The 26,742-nt window shown below is 41.3% G+C and overlaps 1 protein-coding gene and 1 long non-coding RNA gene across 8 annotated transcripts in view; one reads left to right on the forward strand and one right to left on the reverse strand.

The window, feature by feature from the left end:
* The window catches only part of LOC129840671 (low-density lipoprotein receptor-related protein 1B-like), a 202,929-nt gene that overhangs the window by 135,015 nt on the left and 41,172 nt on the right, over positions 1-26,742 (reverse strand). For all 7 annotated transcript variants that reach the window (XM_055908708.1, XM_055908710.1, XM_055908707.1 and 4 more), the window contains exons 3-13: positions 12,980-13,099; positions 11,867-11,995; positions 9,454-9,714; positions 9,179-9,341; positions 7,418-7,640; positions 5,621-5,807; positions 5,252-5,395; positions 4,453-4,689; positions 3,286-3,466; positions 1,908-2,127; positions 1,530-1,719 (exon numbers count right to left, since the gene is read on the reverse strand). In XM_055908708.1, coding sequence (XP_055764683.1) covers positions 1,530-1,719; positions 1,908-2,127; positions 3,286-3,466; positions 4,453-4,689; positions 5,252-5,395; positions 5,621-5,807; positions 7,418-7,640; positions 9,179-9,341; positions 9,454-9,714; positions 11,867-11,995; positions 12,980-13,099 — 2,055 coding nt within the window. The remainder of the gene's footprint in view (positions 1-1,529; positions 1,720-1,907; positions 2,128-3,285; positions 3,467-4,452; positions 4,690-5,251; positions 5,396-5,620; positions 5,808-7,417; positions 7,641-9,178; positions 9,342-9,453; positions 9,715-11,866; positions 11,996-12,979; positions 13,100-26,742) is intronic.
* LOC129840672 (uncharacterized) lies at positions 5,340-17,448 on the forward strand. The gene is made up of 3 exons (XR_008757240.1): positions 5,340-5,420; positions 5,746-5,914; positions 17,354-17,448. It is a non-coding gene; the product is annotated as an uncharacterized LOC129840672 (long non-coding RNA).

Below are 26,742 nucleotides of genomic sequence, written 5' to 3' on the forward strand. Positions count from 1 at the left end.
AAGCCATCTTTTATTTTCAAAACGATGATGATGGCAACACGAAAACAAACACTTTAACAAACTTACAAAATAAGAAAACGACGTAGACGAAACCTGAACATAAACTCACATCACTAAACGTAAACTTACGGACAGGAACATACTACATCAAAACGCATGAACAGCCAAACAGTCCCGTAAGGTAACATACATCGACGACACGAGAGACATCACAGGAGACAATCACCCACAAACAAACAGTGAGAACGCCCTACCTAAATATGACTCTTAATTAGAGGAAAACGCAAACCACCTGCCTCTAATTAAGAGCCATACCAGGCAACCCAAAACCAACATAGAAACAGATAACATAGACTGCCCACCCAAAACACATGCCCTGACCATAAACACATAAAAAACAACATAAAACAGGTCAGGACCGTTACAGCTACAGACAGACTTTGGCATAAACTGGTCCATAGAAGACTGCATTGCTGTGGGTCACGGAGTAGGCCTACTTGACTGAGTGGATACATCTCCACGTGTGGAGGTGCTGGCTCCAACAACTATCACTAGCAGGCCCGCTAGTTTCTCAAAGCTCCGCTACAGCTAGCTTCACAGTTGGGTGCACAGTTCACATATGCCGGTGTAGGTTGTGTGTAGAACCGTCTTTATATGAGATTTTGTTTTGGCAAATTCTACACTGTGCTCTAACATTGTCTACATTATTAAAATGCATCCAAATGCTACTGTGCTTCCGACTCATTTTCCAGCTGTTGTTTTCACAGCTGTCCTTCCTCTCTCTCCTCGGCTGCTAAGTGTGTGACTGTGAGTGAGTTGGCTCAGCCCTCCCTCACGCATCTTTGGTTCATTGGTTGACACTGCGTGTCTGATTGACAGGAACATTTAGGTCTATATTATTTTATTTTTTAATTCTTTGAATTAGTTAATTCTATTCATTTAAATCTTTTGATTATTCATATAGTATTTTTAAAAATATTTTTATAAATAGATTCGGCTCTTCTGATATGCGAGCCGACTCCCAACGTTCACCTACAAGAGCCGGCTCTTAGAGCCTACACGTTCGCGAACGACCCATCACTAGAGAGCGGACAGTGGATTATAACCAAAGAGACCCATATACTGGCCAAAAAAATAACACCAGATATTTTTTTTACGGTGTGTGGAGAAAAGTGAGGTGGTGCATCCGTTAAACAGTCATTCAACTTTGTCCGGCCTAAAAGGGAAAAATCAAAAGAGAATATTCTGATGTATTAACTGTCATGCATTTCAACCCCCCTGGCTGGAGCAAAGTCCAAGTTTACTACTTCTGCCAGTGTTGTAATTTCATCAAAGGTCCTCTCAGTTCACCGTCTCATCAGGTTTGATATACTGAAAAAACTGGTTTCACAGGGTTGAGAGTCACAGGGATCCTGTACATAATGATTATATCCCCTAGTCTCTGATATGTTTATATTACAAAAAGTGAGCCAGTCTTGTATTGAAATAGTTTTGGTGCATGACAATGATAGTGTGATCATGTATTTTACCTTGCTGCCTTTGAGCATCGTACACAGATAGCCCAAAAAGAGGGGGTTTCTCGCTTCTCATCAGAGCAACCTGCCCTGACTGCAAGTCCAGTTGGAAAATAGAGGCGTTCATGTAATCTGTCCAGAAAACAGAATTCTGGTGCAGGGAAATTCCAAAGGGATGGTTTAATTCTTTGCCGTTATACACCACCTTTGGATAAAAGAAACAAAGAACTTGTTAGACAATAATTCACAATTAAAAGTGACTTTTTTGATGGAGTCATGTATTTGCAACCATACAAATGTTGAAAATAAATGTACATATTCAATTGTTACTAGGCATATTTGTTGATTGTATAGTCTTAATCAGTAGAAAAGAACACTCACTCATTTACTAACCGTTCTGTGGGTACCATCGAGGGAGATTTTCTCTATGTGGTCATAATAAGCGTCGCACCAGTACATGTTACTGGAGCCATGGTCTAGAGTGAGTCCGTTAGGCCACAGGATGCCTGAAGTGACAAAGTCCTGCCGGTGGGATCCATCCATCCAGGCTTTCTCTATCTTGCCAACACTATCGTTCACCTCATCCTCCTCCCAGTCTGTCCAGTACATCCAGCTGAAAAGCAGAAAAAATTCATTATCAATATGATGGTTTAGCATAGAGAGGTAGATAATTTAGCCCAAATAATACTTAGTATACAAAACATTAAGAACACCTGCTATTTCCATGACATAGACTGACCAGATGAATCCAGGAGAAAGCTATGATCTCTTATTGATGCCACTTGTTAAATCCACTTCAATCAGTGTAGATGAATGGGAGGAGACGGGTTAAAGAAGGATTTTAAAGCCTTGAGACAATTGAGACAATTGAGACACGGATTGTGTATTTCTACCATTCAGAGGGTGAATGGGCAAGACAAAAGATTTGAGTGACTTTGAACGGGGTATGGTAGTAGGTGTCAGGCGCACCGGTTTGTGTCAAGAACTACAATGCTGCTGGGTTTTTCACGCTCAACAGTTTCCCGTGTATATCAAGAATTGTCAACCTACCAAAGGACATCCAGCTCACTTGACACAACTGTGGGAAGCATTCGAGTCAACATGGGCCAGCATCGCTGTGGAACACTTTCAACACCTTGTAGAGTCCATGCCCTGACGAATTGAGGCTGTTCTGAGGGCAAAAGGTGTTCCTAATGTGTGGTATACCCACTGTATATATATTTTTGTAAGACATGACACCGAACGTGTCAATATCAAATCACTCTTAAGTTCCCGAAAAGCAGCAGACGCTCTAGTCTGCTCTGAAGCTGTTAAGCCTCTCATACCAGAGAGCAACACACTACTTACATGTTTGCCAGAGAAGCAATTCACAGCATTTCAGTCCCCATCTCACCTTTAAGCTAGTTCTTATAATTAACTGACCGAAAAATGTGTCCAAACTCAGCTCCTTTCCTCAGATGGAGATTTAGGTTGCGGTTCAAATCCAATCGCACTTTGTCCCGCTATGCACATTTTAAAGGCAACGTTTCAGCATTTGCGGAGACCGCATTCAGGTAAACGCTGCATATGTCGTTGCAAGTGAAAATGACCTTTAAATGTCAAGCGCGCTCTAGCGCGGTTCTACCACTGATCGGATTGAATCCCGGCCAGAGTCGATTTACTCAAAACAGCAAAATTGGGTGCTGGCATCTTACGTACAAACCGATAGCTATTGAAACGTCACTACATAAGGTGACCTCATCAGGGTGTCAACTGTAAAAGACACACTCACCTGTGCAGAGGGTCCACCACGATCGTTCTGGGGTGAGACAGATCTCCTTCTAACAGAGTTCTCCTTGTCTGTGCAGCTTTCTCCAATCTGGCAACGTTGATTGTTTTCCTGTAGCCGTCATTTGTCCAGTACAAGTTGTTCCCTATCCAGTCCACTGAGATCCCCTCCACGTTATCAAGGTCTAGGACAGGATGTGAGGGGAAAAAAAGTAATGCATAGAATATGCTGTTGTTTTCCTCTACTTGATCATCCCCGGCAGGAGCGTAATCTATCACTGTCTCCAGATCCTCGTTAATGGAATCAAAACCCCAAAGCATTGTTCTTGAATCTACTGTAGCAGATATATTAATCACACACAACACAAAAGCCATGCAAAATAGTGCTGCTTACACAGAAAGCTTTTGGGTATTAAGAGATTGACCTAATTCGGGGACACAACTTTAAAACCTTTCAAAGTATGAATAACCTATGATTCATTTGTGTACAGAGGTGTACAGGTACATGCCAGGGATGAAAAGAAGACAAAGGACTTCTATACTCACATAATCCCAGAACTAAAATCTTGCGTAATTTCGTCAGATGCTCGATAATGTTCTGGGGGAGTTGTATGAGAAAATATACTAACGAGACTAGAGAAGTTTCCATCCCCTCTAAATGGAAACTCAACCAAAGCATGGGCCAAATTATATATATATATTTAACTAGGCAAGTCAGTTAACAAATTCTTTCGACGCTGGGCCAATTGTGCACCGCCCTATGGGACTCCCAATCACGGCCGGATACAGCCTGGATTCGAACCAGGGACTGTAGTGACGCCTCTTGCACTGAGATGCAGTGCCTTAGACCCCTGCGCCACTCGGGAGCCCATTCCAAAATTTGAAAGATGCGAAAACCTGTGAAATTGTGATTTGTCCAAAATATCTGCGCACCAGAAGAGAGTTCCTCGTTAGTCGTCACATCTCACAGTCAGTCTGTTGACGGCTGCTATGATACAATCTTATGTTACCTGCGTCTGTCCACATGTGTTTAACCCTCACATAACGTGATTGGCATGACTCTCAATGCATTAACTTAAAAGGTGCTATTTTTTGTCAACATCTGGAATATCTCATCTCAAGGTTACTTGAAGTTGTTACCTAACAAACAGAACCATCTGAATGCACTGACCATCTTTAAGGATCGTTTTTCGATTGGTCCCATCCAGTCTTTGTCGGCCAATCAGAAAGCTGGTCGTGTCGGCAAAGTATATGTGGCTGGTCTCTGCATGGAAGCCGATCGCCCGAGGGTTTACAAGATTGTCAATCTGTACCATGTGCTCAGCCTCCGACTTGCTATTCAGGTCCAGGCCTCGGATGACACCGGGTCTCCCTCGTCCGTAGAACAGGAACACCTCATTCATAGGCTCTGCAGAGAGAGGTTATAATGCATTATGAAGAGGGTGCTTATAGGAAGCGTGATGAATATTACATAAACAAACCACCAGCTACTAATCTTCTTTACCCTGAACACTGCCAGTGTGTAATTAATTTACATGATTATCTTTTCGTCCAACCAACACAGGAAATTAAAAATGGTATCCTAAGACAAGAATAATAAGCAAATTACAATGACCTAAATTAAAGCAAGAATTCGTTCTGCCGATTAGACCTTATCAAATCAATCATTCCCTAACTCCAAAACGAGTCTGTGCCAAAGCAACGCTTGAGACAAAGTTAACGGGGAGCATTGAAGCCGACCAAAACAAAGATGAATTTAGCTTTTTACCAGTCATCAGTAACAGGCAGAGAATGAGATGTTGTTTGGGTTGACTGTGATGTTCAGTAGACCTGACAGAGGAGCGCACTGGAGCAAAGTTGCAGACATTTGGTTCGCCTGGGCGCTATCACTAATTATAGAAGCTACTTTGCCCCCTGACTGACACTATGACCGTCAACACATTACATAATATGCCCTAATACGAACTTACTCTTGCAGGATTTTCTGTCACTTCCCAGTACAAAGCCTGTTCGACAGCGACAGGATCGGGATTTGTAACTTCCACTGAGCAGACACATGTGAGAGCATCCTCCTTTTCTTCCAGACGGATCGGGATCGCACGCATGGGTCCTGACTGCAGAGAGAGATAGGAGACGAGGGTAGATACCAGACACACGACACACACACACGCACGCACGCACGCACGCACGCACACACACACACACACACACACACACACACACACACACACACACACACACACACACACACACACACACACACACACACACACACACACACACACACACACACACAGCTATCTTCTAAACTTGCAAGAAACACTATATTTTCTTTTTACCTGTTGGTTGGGTGAGTTTATGGTAAACACGTATTCCCACAGAATTCTCCACGGTGGTTACAGTTTGAACGTCTGCTACCTTAAACCGATTTATCTGTAAAATGTCCACTTTTGTTCCTTTCGAGGGCTCGGTGCGAGCTGCAAACAAATAATCTTCAAAGAGTGATAATCCGTGGAGGTGCAGCAACTGGAAGACAAAGAGAGCAGTAGTGACAAGAGGAAGGAGGAGCACAGTGCTATAGAGCAACGCTAGGCTGCATTTATATGGTGCATTCATCTCAACTTAATCCCCAGGTAAACACCTTTGCCCCCAGCAAGCACATAACGTTCTGCGAATCCTATGTTTCTTAGAGCTTGGTGAGAGCGTGGTTGTCCTATGGTTGATTTACATACAATATTCCAACCACAGGAGGTTGGTGGCACCTTAATTGGGGAGGACGGGCTTGTGGTAATGGCTGGAGTGGAATAGGTGGAATTCCATTCACTCCGTTCCTGACATTATTATGAGCTGTCCTCCCATCAGCAGCCTCCACTGATTCCAACAATATTCTTGGAATGGTGCAGGATACCCAGCTAGCGCATAACATTCTGAGAACCATATGTTTCTTAGGTGGGAATTTCTGTACATCAGCATAACGTTTCCTCATGGTTCTATTTAAAGTAATGTTCTCAAATTGTTCAGAGAATGTGAAGAAACAATGTTTCTCTGTGGGAATTCCAGTACTTCAGCCTATTGTTTTCTACAGGTTTCCTCGTGGTTCTATTTAAGTCGTGTTCTCAGAACATTAAGAAAACTTTCAGTAAAAACCCCAAGAAAACATGAGTAATATTCAAAGAACGTTCTGAGTATGTTATTCAACACATACAGTCCGTACTCAGCGTCAACAAAACTGTCTGTCCTCTATCTTGTTAAGCGTGTTCAGCTGTGTAATTGGCCACACCTGATCCTAATAAGTGATTGTTTCCTTTGAAATGGGGTCTGTTTGATTCGACTAAAATGAACAGCTTCGTATGAGTTAAATAAAACATGGCATGCTACACTAGCTGCGTCCTGGCTTCACAGTGGAATAATTCCATGGATAGAAAACAGAAGGTTTGAATGTCACTGATGCCGTGCCACAATAATAAAAGACGTGTTTGCATGTCCTATCTATGCTTCGAGTTCAAAACAGTTAACCCAAACTAAGCTAGCAGTGTTATTAAAAGTCTTATTGAAACATGTTCTCAGAACATTATTTAATTACCTTCAAATAACCTATCATTTAGAAAACCATAATAAAACATTCTCAGAACCTTCCTGCAATCTAAAAATGGGTGTTCCCAGAAGAGGAAACATTTTCACATATGGCTTCCTTCCCAGAACCAATTGGAAACCAAATGTGCTAGCTGGGCCTGATCCTCCACTCCAATCTAATCCATTGGAAAGGCTGTGGCAAGGGGATACAGCAGCAGCAGGATTGTACAGTAGCATTGGTTGCGTCTCTTTCAACCCTATTCCCTCTCTCTGTAGAGCACCACTTTTGACCAGAATAGGATGCCATTTGGGACGTAACCACTGTCTCTATGTAAAAAGGAAGGGTCAAAGAATGTCCACACTCAGCAGAGTATCTACTCCACCACTTAACAAAAGCTTATCTCATTTGGACTATCTTATTGAATCCTCACAAATGACCACTAAAGGGAGACCAACTGGCATGCCCTTTGATAAAATAGTATATGGTTTCTCTGAAACAAAGAATGACTGAACATTGGAAATGGGAAGATCATAGAATAGCAGCTGTCACACGCTGTACTTACAGAGCTTTCATGGATAACGGTGTGCCGGTTGCACCCATTGTAATCCACCACTTCGATATAGTCCAGGGTAGCATCTGCCCAGTAGACCAGCTTTCTAACCAGGTCTAGAGTAACAGCGGTGGGCTTCTCTATTCTGTTCTCCACTATCCTGGTTCTGTTGGTTCCATCCATATTGCACTGTTCCAACTTGGCTGTACTCCCCAGATCCGTAAAGAACATTTTCCTGAAAAGCAAGTTGAATCCCAGGGTATAAAACAGTTTTTATAGAATCAAACCACAATTGAGAATCAATGTACAGTAGGCCTACAGTTTGGACTACGGATGGAAATTAGCTTTGTCGCTAACTCCGATACTTTAACATTATCATGTTGAACCTGAAACATTTGAATGATGTGCACTGTCCCATAAACACTAGGGAAAAGGTGTTGTGGAGAAATCAATTGTGGAATCACAATACAAACGCTTCCTCCTTATTATTCCTATTTCACATGCCAGTCACATACACAATTTATCACATGCAATGTTGTGCTGCAAATTGATGGTTTTCATTCAACCATATTTGAAAGCTCATTCGAACAGTTAAGTAGTGTTTTGTAATTAAATACATCAATGCCACCAATCAGAAAGCTATTCTAGGTGCAGTCAACCAAATGCAACACGCCAATGACTTATTTCAGCATCACGGCTCTTTTCAACAATGAGCCTCAGAACAGAAGTATGACTTCATGCAGAGTTCACCTTCACCCTTCACTTGTTTTTGATAAGATCCAGTATGATTCATCTATTAAAAACGTATCAAACCTAAAATTATTAATTTGAAAATTGTAATTGATCTATGCAAAACAAATGTATCCGATCATATCAGACTGAGACAATATCGCTATACGCTTTCCATTCATTTCTACAATCCAACTCCATTTTAGCGGAACACCAAAACATTTTAAGTTAACTAAGTGAAATCCATTGAAAATACATGAAACTCTTAAGATAGCACCCGTCTACATTCCCTTTGTCATCTGACAGATATCATAGGAGTAGACGGGAGTCATTTTCCCCTGAAGGGAAAACTAATGTATTGCCGATGATATCGCATTAATAATTGAACACATTGGTCCTGGGATATTACCCCTCTCACTGATGTTGTCAAAGCAGCATTGTTTGCGTGTGAGTGCAGTGAGTGGCACAGGAAGACAAACCCAATCTCCTAACAGCAAATGACTGCTAAGGTGCAGGAGCCACTTAAATCCAAGTCAGGAATACCACAGGTTTGGAAGTCTAAGCCTTAAAATAGACTCTCTCAAACAGCATCATATTCCCTATACAGTGCACATTTTTTTACTGAGGCCCATAGGGCTCTGGTCAAAAGTAGTGCACTATATAGAGAACTGAGTGCCATTTGGGACGCAGTCATAGTTTCTTTATCAGCCGGAGGCGGCACTCAGTTTTGACAACTGGTACAGCTCTGCATCACATACAAATACAGTCTGCTCAAATTGAGTTGTCAAATGTCGTGAGCTGAGTCTGTTTGATTTAAAGTTAAAAAATATATATATAAAAAAATCTGTAGAATGTGAAAGTAAATATAGTGGTGTCTGTTGCTGCTTTTAGAAAATGAAAATATATCATATGGTTCCACTACAATGAACCTTAAATCAAACAGAAACATATGTGTTGGTGTCGGTACAGCAGCTGATGGCAAGCTGAGGCATATTTAGACGGAAAAACCTTGCATAAAATGCATTTCTCAATTTCTCAACTTACCCCATCAATGAGTCTAGAGCAATTCCACCAGGGTTTTGAAGATCGAGACCGACTATTGTGACACATGCGTCGTCTTGTTCATTGCAGACATATATTCTTTCACTTACTCTATCCACAAAGTAAATGTTTTTTGTGAGCCAGTCAATGGCAAAATGTTCCACATCTACAACCAAATGGAAAAAAGTACATTGTGACTAGAGCAAACTTTTTTGTTAGAGCAGCAACATCCAAACCCTTATGATAGATATTTCTACATAAGTTGGAACGAAACTTACTCTCTAGATTCTCTCCTACCCTTACTCTTCGCATCTGTGAAAAGCCTTTTAACTTTGTCATGGTGGCACACCAAAGCTGACCGTTGGAGTCTGTAAATGAGATCCAACATAATGATTCTTCCTTGTAATAGAAATCCAACGTGTGAATCGTCTGATTAGTAGCCAAGGGCTTTAGGTTGGGTATAGACGACCCATTGAGGTGTGTGACTGTGATGTGTTCTGTACTCGCAATCAGCAATACAGGTGGTCTGTCCCCAGGATCTGAGCGAGAGAGAGAGAGACTGAAATTAGTATCCATCCATACATTCTTAAAGGATACTTATGGCATACAATCCAACAACAGAAACTTCCAAACAGAGCATCTGAATGAGGCTATAATAAGCACTTGTTTGCTGCTAATGACCCATCAGGCAAACATTAATTTGTTTCCAAAAATCTCTGATTAATTCTCTATAACAAGTTGATATAGACAAGCTTTTACAGGTGTCTATGTAGCTTTGACCGTTACAGTGCAAGTAGCATGTTAAAATGGTAGTATTCCACTATTCAACTGGTTTGGGACATTGAATTTACTGCCACTTTCACAATTACTGCTAATGTCCAGTCACTGTTTAGGTTCCATTATTTATGGACTACTTCAAAGGGGAAAGCCAACTACTGTAGATCTATTTCTAAGGGATGGCCAACTACTGTAGATATCTTTCTAAGGGATAACCCACTACTGTAGATCTATTTCTAAGGGATATCCCACTACTGTAGATCTCTTTCTAAGGGATAGCCCACGACTGTAGATCTCTTTCTAAGGGATAGCCCACTACTGTAGATCTCTTTCTAAGGGATAGCCCACTACTGTAGATCTATTTCTAAGGGATAGCCCACTACTGTAGATCTCTTTCTAAGGGATAGCCCACCACTGTAGATCTCTTTCTAAGGGATAGCCCACTACTGTAGATCTCTTTCTAAGGGATAGCCCACGACTGTAGATCTCTTTCTAAGGGATAGCCCACTACTGTAGATCTCCTTCTAAGGGATAGCCCACTACTGTATATCCAGCAGGAAAGTAAACAAAGGATTGTCACCGGGTGTTTTACAACTGTTATTGACCTAGGAGACATATGGGTGCTGAAAGCATGGGAAATGTAAGGAGGTGTGTGTGTGTGTGTGTGTGAGTGTGTGTGAGCGTGAGTGTGAGTGTGCGTGGCCTGGACTTCTATTCACCCATGAAGAGTGTGATTTACCAGTCAAAGGAAAGTTTAGCTCACACGGTACTTGAGTAATGGAAGTAATGCTAGTCATAAATCAGGGTTCCCTCTCTTGCTAAATCCTTTCCTTTAATGGTTATGTCTTAAAGGGACACTTCAGGATTTTGGCAATGAAGCCCTTTATCTTCTTCCCCAGTCAGATGAACTCATGGATACCATTTTTAATGTCTCTGCGTGCAGTTTGAAATAAGTAACTAACTAACAATAACACAATTGCAAACTAGCATTAGCGCAATGCCTGCAAGTCTATTGTAAGTGCTAGCATGCTATCAGATGCTATAGACATCCAGTCATTCCGCTAACACCAGTTAGCATTGGCTCACAAAACTACCTCTAACTCCATTCATATGGATGTAGAGACATACAAACGGTATCCATGAGTTCATCTAACTCTGGGGAAGTAGATCAAGGGTTTCATTGTCAAAATCCTGAAGTATCCCTTTAACACCCCTCTTGTATTATCTGCAACAATTGTAAAGTTACCTGATTGAATCATCACACTATGTTGGCCCTAAGGGGTAAAGTAACACAGAACAGCAGAGACATGTAGACATGAAATAGCTCAGGTCGTGTTACAGGTCGGCAATACATGTTCACCAGATGAGTCTCCAATAGTGTCACTTCCTGACCATAGTTCTTATGTGTTTTGCTTGTTTTAGTGTTGGTCAGGACGTGAGCTGGGTGGGCATTCTATGTTGTGTGTCTAGTTTGTCTGTTTCTATGTTTGGCCTAATATGGTTCTCAATCAGAGGCAGATGTTTTGTGTTGTCTCTGATTGGGAATCATATATAGGTGGCTTGTTTTGTGTTGGGGATTTGTGGGTGGTTGTTTCCTGTCTCTGTGTTTTCTCTGCACCAGATAGGGCTGTATCGGTAAGCCACATTTGTTATTTTGTATTTGTTAAGTGTTCACGTTTATTGTTCGTATTAAAATCATGTTGAACACGAGCTACGCTGCGTCTTGGTCCGATCCCTGCTACACCTCCTCTTCTCATGAAGAGAGGGAAGGCTGCCGTTACAAATACAAAGTTCAATTCATATTGATTAGATGGAAACTCTTGGTTTACTTCATGAAACAACACATTCTAGAGGTAAAACCTCTCCATCAAAGACATGCTGCATACTAAAGCCACGATACATAATTCATCCTACCGATCTTGGCTTTGCAGGACCTTCTGTTGGGTTGTAGGATGTATCCATCTGTACAGCTACATCTATATGATCCAAAGGTGTTCATACAGGTCTGGCTACATGTATCATATACTGTGCAGTCGTCGTGATCTACAGTGAGAGGGCAAGAAATTGTTACAAACTAAGTGCAGTTCAAACATGACCTAAATACAGTGCATTCGGAAAGTATTCAGACCCCTTGACTTTTTCCACATTTTGTTACGTTACAGCCTTATTCTAAAATTGATTGAATTGTTTTTCCTCATTAATCTACTACACACAATACTCCATAATGACAAAGCAAAAACAGGATTTTAGAAATGTAAGAGGAAGAGTCTTGGTGGTTCCAAACTGTTTCCATTTAAGAAATGCTCAAGGCCACTGTCTTCTTTGGGACCTTCAATGCTGTAGAAGTGTTTTTGGTACCGTTCCCCAGATCTGTGCCTCGACACAATCCTGTCTCGGAGCACTACGGACAATTCCTTCGACCTCATGGTTTGGTTTTTGCTCTGACATACACTGTCAACTGTGGGACCTTATACAGACAGGTTTGTGCCTTTCCAAATAATTTCCAATCAATTGAATTTACCACAGATGGACTCAAATCTAGTTGTAGAAACATCTCAAGGATGATTAATGGAACCAGGATGCACCTGAGCTCAATTTCGAGTCTCATATCAAAGGGTCTGAATTCTTATGTAAATAAGGTATTTCTGTTTATTTATTTCTAAAACCTGTTTTTGCTTTGTCATGCGGTATTGTGTGTAGATTGATGAGGACATTTTTTTTTATTTAATCCGTTTTTTAATAAGGCTGTAACGTAACAAAATGTGGAAAAAGGGAAGGGGTCTGAATACTTTCCGGTACATAAACCTGGTTTAATATGGCCCCAGAAAGACATCTCAAAAGTGTCACCTTCACACACAGAGTACAATCTATGTGTGTCCATTTAGCAGTTATTCCAGAATGATCCAAATATGACTTACTGTGTTGTCGAACATAAAAGCGCTACCATTCTTTTTTTTTGTCATCAGTTTGTTAATATCCGCCACTCATCCCTTTGATTTAGATGAATTGTTGGCTGTCGGTCCTTACCTCTGCAGGCTCGGCCATCCTGTTCCACCTCGAAGCCGTCTGCACAGAAGCAGAACGTCATGTTTCTCATTATGACACAGCCGTACTGACACAACAACTCTTGGCACTTTGGCTGGAGTTCTGGAAGACAAAGTAAAAAAAAACATTGTTGTGTGTAGGTGGTTGACATTGCCATGGAAATAGCAATGACAGGTGGTATGTCATGTTAATACGTCACTAATGTCTCTGGGCTTTCAGACTTGAAGTTTCTAAGTTGAAATGTCATTTCCTTTCTTACTGCCAGCAGAAGGGGACGAGGTGTGAAAGATTTGAACCCCCCGAAAGAGGGCATAGACACCCTTTTTAAGTAAATTATTCCGATCTCTTTGTTAGCTGTTTATCGTTTGGTGTGCATGATTTATTTCACAGCGATTTCAGAAAGTGAATTGCTGTTTAAAAGCTGCTTATGTTGATACATTTCTCCGAATTAGACGCCACTTCAAGGTTGCTGTCAACAGGAAATCAGTTAAGTAGAAATGTAAGGTCCATTGTATGTAATTAATTACTTCCTCCAACAGCAATAACTGCTCATAATCACATGCATCAGTCAAAGAGCTGTCCAAGGCTACATCCCAAATGGCACCATATACCCTATTCCCTATATACTGTATTGCACTAATTTTGACCAGAGCCCTGGTCAAAAGTAGTGCACTATATGGGGAATAGGGTGCCATTTGGGGCACACAAGGGGCTTCCTGCTGTTCTGTCAGCATCTCTCTACACCTACCTTGTATTTATTGTTTCACAAATTGGTGGTAAAATTTAAGTGATTTATATTCTTGCACAACATGTGCCACTGCCACAAATTGCAATGACTTCAATACCCCAAAAATAATTCAAAAGCGTTTATTTCCTCATAAACCTGTCAGTGGCTAACCTTGGGAGTGTGAAGCAGAGTTATATCTATTTATGTCAAGCAGGCAAGAACGCTAGAGTCATCAGACACAGCGTTTATAAATCAATTACTGTCAGTGAACTTCACTTGAATTTACATGCATTCACTTTGATACAAGTCTCACCTTTCTGTACTGAAACATTTCCAGGCCAGCTCCATCCCATCTCCCACTGATTACAAACAGCCTCTTCATTCTCCCATGATGCCTCACCATGTGGGGGACCTCACCACCACTAGGGAGTCGACCAAAACTCATAATGACTTTTCCTTCTATGAAAAGTAATATGGCTGTTCTGGTGGTGTTTGAGTAATATGGCTGTCCCCCAATTCCCATCGTCTGTACTCCCCACAGACATGGTGATGGTCCCCCACATGAATGTACATGGATGTGGGTAAGGGCTCCACTGCTGTGAGGAATTGTATGGACGCTTGTGTAGACTGGGGAGCTTTTGCTCAGAGTGTTGTTGTAAAGCACATCTGTAAACAACCCATCCAACTACCTCATCCCCATACTGTAATAATTTATTTATCTTGCTCCTTTGCACCCCAGTATCTCTACTTGCACATTCATCTTCTGCACATCTACCATTCCAGTGTCTTCTGCACATCTACCATTCCAGTGTCTTCTGCACATCTACCATTCCAATCTTCTCCACATATACCATTTCTTCACCACCATGGCCTATTTATTGCCTTACCTCCCTTATCTTCCCTCATTTGCACTCACTGTATATGGACTTTTCTTTTTTGTTTATTCCATGTGTAACTCTGTGTTGTTGTATGTGTCGAACTGCTGTGCTTTATCTTGACCAGGTCACAGTTGTAAATGAGAACTTGTTCTTAACTAGCCTACCTGGTTAAATAAAGGTGAACTAAAAAAAATTATGAAAAAAAGGTACAGAGGTTTATAGTGACCCTCTCCTAGTGGTGAGATGGATCACCTCAGGGGGGCAGCGTCCTAGACCTCAACCCCACAGCATCCCCATCAACCCCAGGCAGATCCGACAGCTCTATATCTTGTTTACTGATTCCCATAGCAAACACCTGTGTCTGGTCCTGTGTCTGGTCTCTGGTTAGTGGAGCACGACGATGGCGGAATCACCTTGAGGATTCACTGTGTGAGTTATGCGGCTGTAAATTTACCACAGCACCATGGCAGCGGAGCACTGTCAGGTGTCTTGTTTAATGGCCTGTTTCACAGCCAAACTACATTACCGGGAATCAGAGAGGCAAATAATGCCTAGCGTTACTTAACTTTTCACTATATTTTCACTTAAGATTAATTTCAACATTTTTTACAGAACATAATCTGTAAATCTAAACTAGTCAAGATGTTTTGTATATTTTGGATAGAATGCCAACACACCACTATGGCTTCCGGTTTAGCATGTGAATGGACAAGAAGCTCGTGGACAAGGCTCTTACGCATTGGTTCATTTTGCCAAATTTGTACTTTGCATTCCACTTTCTTACATATCATATTTGATTGGTGAGTTCGTGAGTGAACTTTTTGATTGAAACGTCACACGACCTGAGGAGCAGAAGACCTGTAAACTAACGTTTCAACCGCGATGGCAAACGTGAATGGTAATGGCGCCGACTCCAGTCCAACCGTTATAGAGCCTCATGCGGTCACACTCCCCAGAGATCTTCAGAACCTCCGTACGTTTCTGGTCTCGGAAATTACATTGCCACTCAGCAGAGCTTTCCTTTGTTTAGTGTTTTCTTTTTTTCCCTATTCTCTTACTGAAGGACTTTTAACCACTTTATTACGCCCTATTGATCATTCGTACATGTACAGACACTCTTTTTTGTAACAGGGTAACAAACTGTGGGACACTTATTTGGCCATCCTTAAGACATATTGTATGTGTTGCACTGATTGAAGACTCCCTGTGACAGGACAGTTCCGTTTCACTGTTATGGGGTCTTTGTTTTGGTTATCTGTTGACCTACTTTACCGCTTTGTGAATGCCTTTTCAAATGTATTTCACTACTGGTGCTATGGAGCCTCTCCGCGTTAGGATAGGAAGGTTTTCTGTTTATATGCACCGAAGCTGGGGAAGGAGACTTTGGGTTGGGGTGGGAGTGGAGGGGGAGTGACCTTTTTTGGTCCTATTTTTGTATTTTTTTGTGTTTGGTTTTTATCTTTGGTTTTTTCATCAGTTTTCTCTGTTATCTTTGCAAATGCTTGGTCTGTTTTCACACCTTTTTCATTTCAATATTTTAGATGGCTAACAACGCGAATAATAGTAATATAGGAATAGGTAGTCCTAATCCTATAAAGTTATTATCTTGGAATAAAGCTTGAATTTACAATCTGAATTCAATCCCTTGTCCACTACAGACGCAGAACGGTCACTATTGCTAGTGGAACCTACTATGAACATGGCGACTGGGCAAGTCGTCTGCTCACACACCAATTAAAATGCAGAGCTGCTACCTGTCTGATTCCCCAAATTAAAGATTCCTCTCATAGCTTGATTTCTGACCCTACGGGGATCAATGACACCTTCAAATCCTTCTATTCCTCTCTGTATACGTCTGAATTTCTATCAGATACTGCCAATATGGCAAAATTTTGGGGTGAACTGGAGATTCCCACAGTTGAGGCTGAAACTGCAGATGACCTTGATTCCCCTCTCAGCCTTGAAGAAGTTATTCAGTCTATCAAGTCAATGCAGAGCAGCAAAGTTCAAAGGCCTGATGGGTTTCCAACTGAGTTCTTTAAGAAATGCTATACCAAGTTAGCCCCTTTACTTGTATCTATGTATAATGAATCACTTGAATGTGGCTCATTGCCACCTACCCTAACACATGCTTCTCCTTAAGAAGGGGAAAGACCCCACTTCCTGTTCTTCAATTAGGCCCCTAAGTCTTCTTAATGTAGATGTAAAGGTGCTGGCGAAGGTGATAGCGAGGCGTCTGGAAGTAGTTTTACCAAGACTCATATCACAGGAACAAACCGGCTTAATAAAGGGCAGATATTCATGTTTTAACATTCGGATGCTGTTTAACATTATTTATTCTAAACAATTCTCCAACTCCCCTGAGGTGGTAATCTCTCTAGACGCAGAGAAGGTATTCGACAGAACTGAATGGGAGTACCTATTTGCTGTTCTTAAAAAATTTGGATTTGGGGACAGATTTTTGCTCATGAATCCGTCTCTTGTATACCTCTCCCCAGGCCAGTGCCTGTACCAATGACACCCATTCGGATTATTTTGCCCTGGAACGTGGGACATGCCAAGGCTGCCCACTGTCCCCTTTATTATTTGCCATCGCCATTGAGCCCTTTTCAGTAGCTTTACGGGCATCCTCCTCTTTCCAGGGTGTAGCACGGCAATTAGTTGAACATAGAGTATCAAATAATCTGCATATAATGATAACCTATGTAAACAACGCTGTAACCTGTTTACCTTCTATCCTTTCTATTCTAGAGAACTTTGGCTCCTTCTCCGGTTACAAGCTGAATCTCCAGAAAAGTGAGTGCTTCCCAGTCAATCCAGAAGCGCAACAGCTCCAGCAGACAGACTTGCCCTTTCAACTTAGCCGCTCTGGTTTCAAATACCTTGGAGTGAACGTAACTCGTTCATTACATGCTCAAACTTTGCTCCCCTTCTTGCGCAAATGAAAACTGATTTTCAGAGATGGGGTATCACTTATAGGAAGGATTAATGCTGTAAAAATGAACAGTTCACCCAAACTCCTTTATCTATTTCAATCTATCCCGTTGTTTTTACTAACGTTTTTTTAAAGTCAATCAATCAGGCTGTTACCACGTTTATCTGGGGAGGAAAGGTACCCAGTCAGTAGATCTTTACTTCAGAGATGCAAGTTTAGTGGAGGGCTGACACTACCCAATTTTGTATACTGTTACTGGGCAGCCAACTTTCAGAAATTGCCATTCTGGTTACATGCTCCAGATACCCCATGGTGCCACCTAGAGGCACATTCTTGTATTTCTGCTTCTCGTCCTGCTTTACTCTGCTCTTCTATCCCAACATACACCTCTCGCTATACTCACAATCCTGTAGTGCTTTCCACACTTAAGATTTGGTACCAGTTTTGATGGCATTTTAAATTCTCCTCTGCATCTACTATGGGTCCTATTGACAAGAATCACTTATTCCCCGCTTCCCTAATAGATAATGCTTTCTCTCACTGGACAAGGAAAGGTATTATGTCCTTCCAAGACTTTTCTAGTATTTTTTCTAGTTTTCCCAACCTGGCCTCTAAATACTCTTTGCCTCCATCTCACTTTTTCCGTTACCTTCCAATTAGGCATTGTGTCTCCTCCCAATTTTCTGTCTTCCCTGCTCCACCCCCTTGCCAACCCTGGGATGGCATATTAAGTTCTCCTATTACCTCGATAGAAAGCAATCATTTCTCAGATATATCTGCGTATTTTGTCATTGGACAAACCCTCCACCAACAAAACTAAATCTGCTTGTCAACGGGAAATGGGTGTTGAATTTACACAGGAGTGGTGGGATGAGGCGTTTGATAGAGTCTTGGTGGTTCCAAACAACTTAAAGTTTTACATAAAGTTTATTTTTCCAAATCCAGATTGTCTGAAATATATCCAAATGTAAATGATGATTGTGATAGATGGCATGTCTCACCATGTGACCTTAGTCACATGTGCACTCAATGCTCCAAACTACAAGATTACTGGGATTCTATTTTTATAACTTTATCTGAGGTGCTTGAAATGAACCTGCAGCCATGTCCCTTGATAGCTGTTTTTGGTATTGCATAAGACTTGTTCTCCTTGGACCCCAAACATGCCAATGTTGTTGCTTTTACATCCGTATTAACTCAACGTAGAATTATTCTCCAGTGGAAGTCTGCTCAGCCCTCCTCTACTTCCCAATGGATCAACGATGTAATGTTCCTCCTAAAACTTGAGAAAATGTATTATTTCCTTAGGGGTTCCAATATTACATTTGTTAGAAAATGGCAACCATTTATATCATACTTTAATGGCTTGCAGAGGCTCCCCTCTGATGAGATGCTTTAAGGTTTCCCAGTAGGTATTACCAGTAGTCATTACATAATAGGTACAGTCATCAATATAATACTATCCAGTCCAAGCACGTTTGTGTAAGGTTTACTGATCATTTATTTATTTCTGGTTTTGTATTTGGAATCTGTATTGAGTTGTTTGTATATTTTTTCCCCCCTGTATTCTTGATTGTTTATTTGTTGTGATATCTCTGTAGAATTTTTGTTTTCTAGGACCGAAATGAGGGAGGGCGTGGGGTGGGTTGGCTATATGGGGTGATCAGGGTGGGTGGTTGGGAGAGGGTTGGGGGCAGGTGGTTGAGAGTGAAGGAATTGATGTGGGTGGAAGGGGTAGGGCGGAGATGTAGGGAAGGGAAGGGACTAGGGGGGTTGGGTGGATGTGTTGTGTGGAGGAAGGGAGGGAAGGAGGGGGGTCGGAATATGGTCAAATCTTTGCACTTACATTGATGCACAGTGGGGCAAAAAAGTATTTAGTCAGCCACCAATTGTGCAAGTTCTCCCACTTAAAAAGATGAGAGAGGCATGTAATTTTCATCATAGGTACACTTCAACTATGACAGACAAAATGAGAAAAAAAAAATCCAGAAAATCACATTGTAGGATTTTTAATGAATTTATTTGCAAATTATGGTGGAAAATAAGTATTTGGTCACCTACAAACAAGCAAGATTTCTGGCTCTCACAGACCTGTAACTTCTTCTTTAAGAGGCTCCTCTGTCCTCCACTCGTTACCTGTATTAATGGCACCTGTTTGAACTTGTTATCAGTATAAAAGACACCTGTCCACAACCTCAAACAGTCACACTCCAAACTCCACTATGGCCAAGACCAAAGAGCTGTCAAAGGACACCAGAAACAAAATTGTAGACCTGCACCAGGCTGGGAAGACTGAATCTGCAATAGGTAAGCAGTTTGGTTTGAAGAAATCAACTGTGGGAGCAATTATTAGGAAATGGAAGACATACAAAACCACTGATAATCTCCCTCGATCTGGGGCTCCACGCAAGATCTCACCCCGTGGGGTCAAAATGATCACAAGAACGGTGAGCAAAAATCCCAGAACCACACGGGGGGACCTAGTGAATGACCTGCAGAGAGCTGGGACCAAAGTAACAAAGCCTACCATCAGTAACACACTACGCCACCAGGGACTCAAATCCTGCAGTGCCAGACGTGTCCCCCTGCTTAAGCCAGTACATGTCCAGGCCCGTCTGAAGTTTGCTAGAGAGCATTTGGATGATCCAGAAGAAGATTGGGAGTATTTCATATGGTCAGATGAAATCAAAATATAACTTTTTGGTAAAAACTCAACTCGTCGTGTTTGGAGGACAAAGAATGCTGAGTTGCATCCAAAGAACACCATACCTACTGTGAAGCATGGGGATGGAAACATCATGCTTTGGGGCTGTTTTTCTGCAAAGGGACCAGGACGACTGATCCGTGTAAAGGATAGAATGAATGGGGCCATGTATCGTGAGATTTTGAGTGAAAACCTCCTTCCATCAGCAAGGGCATTGAAGATGAAACGTTGCTGGGTCTTTCAGCATGACAATGATCCCAAACACACCGCCCGGGCAACGAAGGAGTGGCTTCGTAAGAAGCATTTCAAAGTCCTGGAGTGGCCTAGCCAGTCTCCAGATCTCAACCCCATAGAAAATCTTTGGAGGGAGTTGAAAGTCCGTGTTGCCCAGCAACAGCCCCAAAACATCACTGCTCTAGAGGAGATCTGCATGGAGGAATGGGCCAAAATACCAGCAACAGTGTGTGAAAACCTTGTGAAGACTTACAGAAAACGTTTGACCTCTGTCATTGCCAACAAAGGGTATATAACAAAGTATTGAGATAAACTTTTGTTATTGACCAAATACTTATTTTCCACCATAATTTGCAAATAAATTAATTAAAAATCCTACAATGTGATTTTCTGGATTTTTGTTTCTCATTTTGTCTGTCATAGTTGAAGTGTACCTATGATGAATATTACAGGCCTCTCTCATCTTTTTAAGTGGGAGAAGTTGCACAATTGGTGGCTGACTAAATACTTTTTTGCCCCACTGTACATTTTGTAAAACTTAAATAACTTTAAAAAAAAACACACATCACAACTATCTAAACTAACATTAGGGTGATGAGATATTCCCAGTGCAATGTAATGTCTCATGTTTCCATGGAAACGTGCGTTGCATCTCTCCCGCTTTGCCTCTCATTGGGAGTGCATGGCTGTACTCTTGAGTAAAACCTCTTAACTCACTCACTGATCTCTTATGATTAGTAGCTAATGTCCCATCTGCTATTGTCATCCTCAGACCATAAATAAGCCACTCATGCCAACAGAAACGACCCAAGATGAGGAGCTGAGTGGAGCTAATGCACTTATGTATCCAACCACAGTGTTTGTACAGTATGCTCTTTTTAGAGACTGTTTAGGGCCCATAGACTTAAGGAGTAACTTAAACACAATGCATCCTCATCCCTTTACAGAAGTTACAATATGGCTTATTGGACCATTATTCACAGATAATTGGTCAATCTGGATGTATTTGCAATAACGTCTTCTGCTCTAACGATACAGCATAAAGCAGTAAACAAACTTCTCTGCTTGTCATCGTCTACTTGTCATGCCTGAACAAAATAGATGTAGATATTTTCCTTCGGCTCACTTCTCTACACGACAGGATCCATTAAGTGCTCTATCTGTAGAGCTGACTCTTTAAGTTGGCAGTTTATTCTATGTCTTTTTATAAAATGCCGGTTTATTCTATGTCTTTGTACATTCCTATTCTTAACTCTTTTCTGTGAATGCAGTATTTATTCAACTGCTTTGTATTCAGAGGAGAAACAGGGAAAAGTGGGCAGAGCCGAATACTGTAGTTGATTATTTCCACTGGGAGATGAAAGAGTTCACAGTGAGGCTTTTCATAAATCTCTTTTCTGCAACACCTGCAACGGTTTAGTTGTTGTTGTTGTGTTTTAAGTGTTTCACGGGACAAGTAAGACATATGGCAACCTTCGAGGTTAAGCTGTAAAATGTCGTATACTTTGTAGGCTTTGTACAACAGCCATAGCTGTTTATGAAACGTGTATCATAGTTTCCTGCAATTACGGCATCATTCTGCTTAACAAAGTCACGCGAAATATGTTTCCTTGAAAGAAGTAGACTAGTCCTAAAAATAGTCCTCAGTATCATGAATATGGTAATGTGATTGCAGTGTCATAGCACATGATGAATCATTCAAACGATCAAAGATGCCGTTCAGGTTTGAAGAACAGTCTTTTACACTAAGGTTGATTGAGGACTCTTTAGCCTTGTTCACACTGCAGGCCTTAATGCTCAAATCCGTTTTGTTTTTCAAATCAGTTTTGGAATACTGACTGTCCAAACACCAAGTTACAAGTAACCAAATCGGATTTGTGTGTGTTCAGACAGCAGTTATTTGCTGACTTGTCTTAGAAAATACGGGTGTGTGAACACTGGTGTAAGCTGATTGGTGGTGGAGCTTGCGACTCCCATCACTCAGAAGTTATGTAGTAAGCAAAGGTGACAACAATGGCTGCCACGGACGTTTCCAAGTTACTTTGAATGTTCAACATCATAGTGTAAGAACACATTTCAAGCCTCAAAGGATAAAATTATCCAACTTTCAAAACAAGTCCTTTTTGGCTAGCCACAGCAGTCAACTAGCTAGCTAGGTAGCTGTTTAACTTTCTAGCACATTCACTAATGTGTTTGTAAACAATAAACTAGCTAGATAGCTACCACATGTACTTTTCAAACTGTCAACAGAACTAGAAAGCAACAAGATATGCCAAATAACAATAAAAAAAAAACTCTTGAGGGCAGATAAATCCGATTCAAATCTGATTAGGAATCAGATATGTATCTGATTTCAAACCACCTATGAAGGTGTTTTTAAATATCCAATGTGTCTTGAAATATCCAATTCCATGTGTTTTTTGGCTGTTCAGAATGCAGGATTGAATTTGAATCACTTAAGCTGCCTGTATAAATTGGTGCTATATACTGAATATATATATATATATATACAGTATATAGCACCAATCTATATATATATATATATGTATATACAGTTGAAGTCGGAAGTTTACACACACTTAGGCTGGATTCATTAAAACTCTTTTTACAACCAATCCACAAATGTCTTGTTAACAAACTGTAGTTTTGGCAAGTCGGTTAGGACATTTTTCCAACGAATGTTAGCAGACAGATTATTTCACTTATAAGTCACTGTATCACAATTCCAGTGGGTCAGAAGTTTACATACACTAAGTTGACTGCCTTTAAACAGCTTGGGAAATTCAAGAAAATGATGTCATGGCTTTAGTAGCTTCTGATAGGCTATTTGACATAATTTGAGTCGATTGGAGTTGTACCTGTGGATGTATTTCAAGGCCTACCTTCAAACTGAGTGCCTCTTTGCTTGACATCATGGGAAAATCAAAATAAATCAGCCAAGACCTCAGAAAAAAAATGTAGACCTCCACAAGTCTGGTTCATCCTTGGGAGCAATTTCCAAATGCCTGAAGGTACCACGTTCATCTGTACAAACAATAGTACACAAGTATGAACACCATAGGACCACGCAACCGTCATACCGCTCAGGAAAGAGACACGTTCTGTCTCCTAGAGATGAAAATACTTTGGTGTGAAAAGTGCAATCAATCCCAGAACAACCGCAAAGGACCTTGTGAAGATGCTGGAGGAAACAGGTATAGAAGTATCTATATCCACAGTAAAATGAGTCCTATATCAACGTAACCTGAAAGGCTGCTCAGCAAGGAAGAAGCCACTGCTCCAAAACCGCCATAAAAAAGCCAGACTACGATTTGCAACTGCACATGGGGACAAAGATTGTACTTTCTGGAGAAATGTCCTCTGGTCTGATGAAACAAAAATAGAACTGTTTGGCCATAATGACAATCATTATGTTCTGAGGAGAAAGGGGGACGCTTGCAAGCCGAAGAACACCATCCCAACCATGTTGTGCAGGAGGGACTGGTGCACTTCACAAAATAGATGGCATCATGAGGAAAATAAAATAATGTGGATATATTGAAGCAACATCTCAAGACATCAGTCAGGAAATTAAAGCTTGGTCGCAAATGGGTCTTCCAAATGGACAATGACCCCAAGCATACTTCCAAAGTTGTGGCAACATGGCTCAATGACAACAAAGTCAAGGTATTGGAGTGGCCATCACAAAGCCCTGACCTCAATCCTATTGAAAATCCTATAGAAAACCTGACTCAGTTACAGCAGCTCTGTCTGGAGGAATGGGCCAAAATTCACCCAACATATTGTGGGAAGCTTGTGGAAGGCTACCCGAAACGTTTGACCCAAGTTAAACAATTTAAAGGCAATGCTACCAAATACTAATTGAGTGTATGTAAACTTCTGACCCACTGGGAATGTGATGAGAGAAATAAAAGCTAAAATAAATAATTCTCTCAACAATTATTCTGACATTTCACATTCTTAAAATAAAGTGGTGATCCTAACTGACCTAAGACAGGCAATTTGTACTAGGATTAAATGTCAGCAATTTTGAAAAACTGAGTTTAAATGTATTTGGCTAAGGTGTATGCAAGCTTCTGACTTCAACTGTATATATATATATATATATATATATATATATATATATATATATATATATATATATATATATATATAGCTTGATATTTAAACATTATGATTGATCCATAATGGAGACTTATTGTGAATATACATGAACTATACAAAATAAAGAATCAAGAAATGATGTGGACAAAATAAAAGTTATTCTTTGTCCCTCTTGAGTCACCGTAGCAGCAACATAACCAGAAACAATTCCTCAAACTGTCAGAATTAATCTAAAATACACTAGTATTCAGACCCCTTGACTTTTCCACATGTTGTTAAGTTACAGCTTTATTCTAAAATAGATTAAATAATTTTTGTCATAATAAATGCACAAGCTGTATCGACCGGGAACATATGGTAAACTTTATTCACCAAATTCTCACCAAGCGCACCAATTTTCAATGCTCTCAGAATAGAAGTAACTTCCAGACTGATTTGGAGCATGTAACTATGCCAGCATACCAAATGGTCCTAATTATTTTCCCCAATCATCACCTAATTAAATCACCAGTTAACTTTTTTTATTATTTAAATGTTTTTTTTTTGTTACTGCACCTGGTATTTCCAGGGGGTCTCCTGCCACAGTACTAACCAGGCCCGATCCTGAACAGGCGTGTTCAGGGTGGTATGTCCGCAAGCGTATTGTTTTACCCTGTTTCCACCCAAAATTAGGTCCCTTGGGTCATTTCTGCAACTCCTCAATGGGCTCGGGAGAGGCGAAGGTTGGGCTACGCATCCTGCGAAACATGACCCACTTGTCTGCCTACTTCTTATCACACTGCTCGCTTAATCCAGATATCAGTTGCACCAATGTGTCTGAGGAAACACCGTTTGACTGACGACCGGAGTCAGCTTGCAGGCAACCGGCCTTGTCACAAGAAGACGCCAGAGCACTGTGAGCCAAGGAAATCCCCACTGGCCAAACCCCTTCCTACGCCAGACAGCGGTGGGCCAATTGTGCACCGTCCTATGAGGATTGAACCTCAGGCTGTATTGGTGCATGGTGCAGTGCTTTTGACTGCAGTGCCACTCAGGACCCCCTCAAAATTTCCAGTTTACTATTAGGCAATTCATCCTCTGTTTGGATCAGGTAGTTGATGGGATAACGTTCTTGGCTAGTTTTCATATTAATGATAGTGACACTTTATTCACAACTTATTGTTGTCATGAGACATTTATTTCGTAATCTGTACATGTCATACATTGCAGAGTATGATGTCATGTTAATGTGTGTACTTTCACTGTATTGCTATTTGGAATGCTTTCCAAGTTTTTCACAAACAGTGATGTGTCATCAACTGTGAAACGGACTACGATGATGGGGCCTGACCTGTCCAGCTAAGTCACACACTTTCTGATGGAGGAGATGGAGGACTCCACGATGGGACAGCCGGTACTCCTGGAGACTGATGTCACACCCTGGTGGGAGGATACCTTCTACGAGTAGAGCACCAAGTCTCTAATGACCATGGACAAGAAGTGCATGCAGGCCAAGCAGACGGCGACCATCTTCTTGAGTCTCCACCGTGTCCTGGCAACCATCTGGGTGGTAACTATTACATGGACTCAATGCTGTTATTTTTTTTAAGGTCTAATCACCTCTCTCCACATCTTTCTCTGGTTCCTCTGATTGTTTTCTACAATGCAGAGTATCCACAGTGGGGAAATTGTAGTGTAAACATTTGAGAAGGTGATACTCTTGACCAGTGACTTGCAGGCACTGAGACCCAGCATGATGACTCCACAGGAGGCTGCTGAGAGGAAGACGGCTCATAATCAATGTCAATGGAATGGTGTCAAAGGAATGTTCGCTACCATTCCATTTATTCCGTTCCAGCCATTACTATGAGCCCGGCCTCCCCAATTAAGGTGTTGATGATCAGGCTGTTGATTGTGGCCTGTGGAATGTTGTCCCACTCTTCAATGGCTGTGTGAAGTTGCTGGATATTGGCGGGAACTGGAACACGCTGTCGTACACGTCGATCCAAAGCATCCCAAACATGTTCAATAGATGACATGTCTGGTGAGTATGCAGGCCATGGAAGAACTGGGCCATTTTCAGGTTTCCAGGAATTGTATAGAGATCTTTGCGATTTCGCGCTGTGCCTTATCATGCTGAAACATGAGGTGATGGCGGCGGGTGAATTGCATGACAATTGGCCT

Source organism: Salvelinus fontinalis, chromosome 41 (assembly GCF_029448725.1).
Source record: "Salvelinus fontinalis isolate EN_2023a chromosome 41, ASM2944872v1, whole genome shotgun sequence".
In the NCBI taxonomy this organism is placed as follows: Eukaryota; Metazoa; Chordata; class Actinopteri; order Salmoniformes; family Salmonidae; genus Salvelinus; species Salvelinus fontinalis.